At 30.8% G+C, this 4,451-nt stretch overlaps 1 protein-coding gene across 2 annotated transcripts in view; it reads left to right on the forward strand.

Annotated features, from left to right (window-relative positions):
- The window catches only part of sh3bp5b (SH3-domain binding protein 5b (BTK-associated)), a 58,160-nt gene that overhangs the window by 44,285 nt on the left and 9,424 nt on the right, over positions 1-4,451 (forward strand). The window contains exons 9-10 of one of the 2 annotated variants that reach the window (XR_004656921.1): positions 264-633; positions 1,027-1,030. Coding sequence is in view for 1 of the 2 variants with exons in the window: in XM_034873663.1 (XP_034729554.1) it covers positions 264-472 (209 nt within the window). In the remaining variant the exon portion in view is untranslated. Of the gene's footprint in view, positions 1-263; positions 1,079-4,451 lie in introns of those variants that run through there. The other variant, XM_034873663.1, reaches the window with a different exon arrangement.

Here is a 4,451-nt window from a genome sequence, read left to right on the forward strand (position 1 = left end):
AAAGTCATAGGATAGTACATCGAAAAAAGTCATAGTATAGTACATCGAAAAAAGTCATAGGATAGTACATCGAAAAAATCAAAAAAGTCATGGTATAGTACATCGAAAAAAGTCTTAAAAGTCATAGGATAGTACATCGAAAAAAAGTCATAGTGTATTACATCGAAAAACAGATTATTAGAATAGATTTTCCTCCTAATGACTCTTCCCATCCGATCTAGTCTTAAGTAAGTAATGCCATGATGCCTTCTCCTGTGCTGCAGGTGACCGGGCAGAAGGTGCAGAAGGGGATCTGGACAACGCCCCGGCCTCCAACAACAACAACTCCACTTCCATCACAAAGAAGACCTTCAGCCTGGAGGCACACTTCAGCTTCCTCAACCTGCGCCGCCCCCGCACCGGCAAAAACACGGACAACTGTTCCAAGAAGCCGGCAGCCGAGCAGACTCTGGTCTTGGTCAAAGGAGTCTGAGGACCAGAAAGAGAATTTTGACCCAAACTTTCTTATAAACAGCTGTGTATAAGCTACCTGCCACAACTGCACTCCATTTAGAAAGAGAGACTTTGAATGTCACAGTTGGTGTATATAATGTTTCCCGTACATCTTGGCAAGTGTTGTTACTCCCATTACGTGTACGAAGTACATTGAACCTTTTGGACTCTCATGCCTGAGAAAAAGAGCACTGTTGTTTGTGTTTCAAATGTATCGGTTGAGGGGGATGGAATAAGAAGATGGTTAGAATTTATTCATTTTATTTCATCATTTTTTTTTTTTTTTTCCACTAAAAGCTGGAAAGGCTTCTGTGACAAAAGCATAAGTACATGCCTGTAGCTGCCTGAGAACGGCCTTTGACTTTAAATGGGTTGGTATAACTGTTTATTAAAATTGAGAATGAATTACTGTTAAGTAGCACTTGGCATACTGTAAACCATGCAGAGATTAATGTGAAAATGTTCAATAAATAAGTGGTCTCTTAACCTGCTAGCCGCTCCTGTATTTGATATGTGATAGTGTATTTTATGAAGTTATGTACTTAATTGTTCAGGTGTAGGCACTATGGACCCTCCAATGTTAAAAGATAATTTTGTGTGTTTGTCGAAAAACAGACCTAGTTTTGTATGTAGAATACTTATTAAAAAGTCATATTAAACTGTGTTGTAAAAAGTAGTAATGGATGAATGAAGCCTCTGAAGCGCATCATGATTGTATTGCAAAATGATCTGAAGCATCAAAGACAACACAGTGATATCTGGTGGTCAGCAGAAATAACTGCAGCTATGAGCTTGACACGCCAAACAAAGCTTACAACGTGACAATAGGAGGGCAAGAATGGAGAGATGCATGTGGCATGACATGACTGACTTAAAACTATAAAGCCAATGTTTGAATATAACATTATATAAACTACTGTGATCAGAATTTGAATTATGTTTAATTAGGCTAAATATGGAGTCAATAAACTACAGTCACAGAACAGTATGCTAAGTCAAAGGATAGTATGTTAAAAAAACTAATAAAGAGGTCATAGTATTACACGTTATGAAAACTCAAAAAAAGGAATAGTATAACAAAACAAATCAAAAAGACTGAAAGTATAGTTTCACTTTTTCATTATTCTTGACTTAGTATAGTATGCCTAAAAGAGTTATGAAAAAGCCATTATAGTATGTCTTAAAAAGGTCATAGTATTATACTTTGTAAAAAATAAAAAAGTCATAATATAGTACATTGAAAAAAAGTCATAGTATAGCACATTGAAAAAAGTCAATAAAGTCATAGGATAGTACATCAAAAAAAGGTCATACTATAGTACATCAAAAAACATTCACAGTATAGTACATCGAAAAAAGTCAAAAAAGTAATAGTATAGTACATCAAAAAAAGTCATAGGATAGTACATAAAAAAAAGTAATTGGATAGTACATCGAAAAACAGTCATAGTATAGTACATCGAAAAAAGTCAGAATAGTACATTGAAAAAAGTCAAAAAAGTAATAGTATAGTACATCGAAAAAAGTCATAGTATAGTACATCGAAAAAATCTTTGGATAGTACATTGAAAAAAAATCAAAAAAGTAATAGTATAGTACATCGAAAAAAAGTCATAGAATAGTACATTGAAAAAAAGTCATAGTATAGTACATCGCAAAAAGTCAAAAAAGTCATAGGATAGCACATCGAAAAAAGTCAAAAAAGTCCTAGTATAATACATCGAAAAAAGTCATTGGATAGTACATCGGTAAAAAAAGTCATAGTATAGTACATCAAAAAAAGTAATTGGATAGTACATCAAAAAACAGTCATAGTATAGTACATCGAAAAAAGTCTAAAAAGTCATAGAATAGTACATTGAAAAAAGTCAAAAAAAGTAATAGTATAGTACATCGAAAAACAGCCACAGTATAGTACATCGAAAAAAGTCATAGTATAGTACATCGAAAAAATCTTTGGATAGTAAATGTAAAAAAAAAATCAAAAAAGTAATAGTATAGTACATTGAAAAAAAGTCATAGGATAGCACATCGAAAAAAAGTCATAGGATAGTACATCGAAAAAAAGTAATTGTATAGTACATCGAAAAAAGTCATAGAAAAGGACATAAAAAAAAGTAAGTGGATAGTACATCGAAAAAAGTCATTGGATAGTACATCGGTAAAAAAAGGCATAGTATAGTACATCGAAAAACAGTCACAGTATAGTACATTGAAAAAAGTCAAAAAAGTCATAGTATAGTACATCGAAAAAAGTAATCGTATAGTACATCAAAAAAAGTCATAGTATAGTACATCAAAAAACGTCATAGTATAGTACATCAAAAAAAGTCATAGTCGAGTACATCAAAAAAAGTCATAGTATAGTACATCGGAAAAAAGTCATTGAATAGTACATCGAAAAAAGTCATAGTATAATACATCAAAAAAAGTCATAGTATATTACATCGAAAAAAGTCATAGTATAGTACATCGAAAAAAGTCATAGTATAATACAACGAAAAAAGTCAAAGGATAGTACATCGAAAAACAGTCACAGTATAGTACATCGGAAAAAAGTCATTGAATAGTACATCGAAAAAAGTCTTTGGATAGTACATCGAAAAAAAAGTCATAGTACAGCACATCGAAAAAAGTCAAAAAAGTCACAGTATAGTACATCGAAAAAAGTCAAAAAAGTCATAGTATAGTACATCGAAAAACGTCATAGTATAGTACATCAAAAAAAGTCATAGTATAGTACATCGAAAAAAAGTCAAAAAAGTAATAGTATAGTACATTGAAAAAAAGTCATTGGATAGTACATCGAAAAAAAGTCATAGTATAGTACATCGAAAAACAGCCACAGTATAGTACATCGAAAAAAGTCAAAAAAGTAATAGTATAGTACATCGAAAAAAAGTCATAGAATAGTACCTTGAAAAAAAGTCCTAGTATAGTACATCAAAAAAGTCAAAAAAGTCATAGGATAGCACATCGAAAAAAAGTCATTGTATAGTACATCGAAAAAAGTCAAAAAAAGTCCTAGTATTATACATCGAAAAAAGTCATAGAATAGGACATCAAAAAAAGTAATTGGATAGTACATCGAAAAAAGTCATTGGATAGTACATCGGTAAAAAAAGTCATAGTATAGTACATCGAAAAAGAGTCACAGTATAGTACATAGAAAAAAGTCAAAAAAGTCATAGTATAGTACATCGAAAAAAGTAATCGTATAGTACATCAAAAAAAGTCATAGTATAGTACATCAAAAAACGTCATAGTATAGTACATCAAAAAAAGTCATAGTCGAGTACATCAAAAAAAGTCATAGTATAGTACATCGAAAAAAATCAAAAAAGTCATAGTATAGTACATCGAAAAAAGTCATAGTATAATACATCGAAAAAAGTCATAGTATAATACATCAAAAAAAGTCATAGGATAGTACATCAAAAAAAGTCAGTATATTACATCGAAAAAAGTCATAGTATAGTACATCGAAAAACAGTCACAGTATAGTACATCGAAAAAAGTCTTTGGATAGTACATCGAAAAAAAAGACATAGTATAGCACATCCAAAAAAGTCTAAAAAGTCATAGTATAGTACATCGAAAAAAGTCTAAAAAGTCATAGTATATTACATCGAAAAAAGTCATAGTATAGTACATCGAAAAACAGTCACAGTATAGTACATCGAAAAAAGTCAAAAAAGTAATAGTATAGTACATCGGAAAAAAGTCATTGAATAGTACATCGAAAAAAGTCATAGTATAGTACATCGAAAAAAGTCAAAGGATATTACATCGAAAAAAGTCATAGTATAATACATCAAAAAAAGTCATAGTATAATACAACGAAAAAAGTCATAGTATAACACATCAAAAAAAGTCATAGTATATTACATCGAAAAAAGTCATAGTATAGTACATTGAAAAAAGTCATAGTATAATACAACGAAAAAAGTCATAGTATA

This window comes from Etheostoma cragini, chromosome 6 (genome assembly GCF_013103735.1).
Source record: "Etheostoma cragini isolate CJK2018 chromosome 6, CSU_Ecrag_1.0, whole genome shotgun sequence".
Lineage (NCBI taxonomy): Eukaryota > Metazoa > Chordata > Actinopteri > Perciformes > Percidae > Etheostoma > Etheostoma cragini.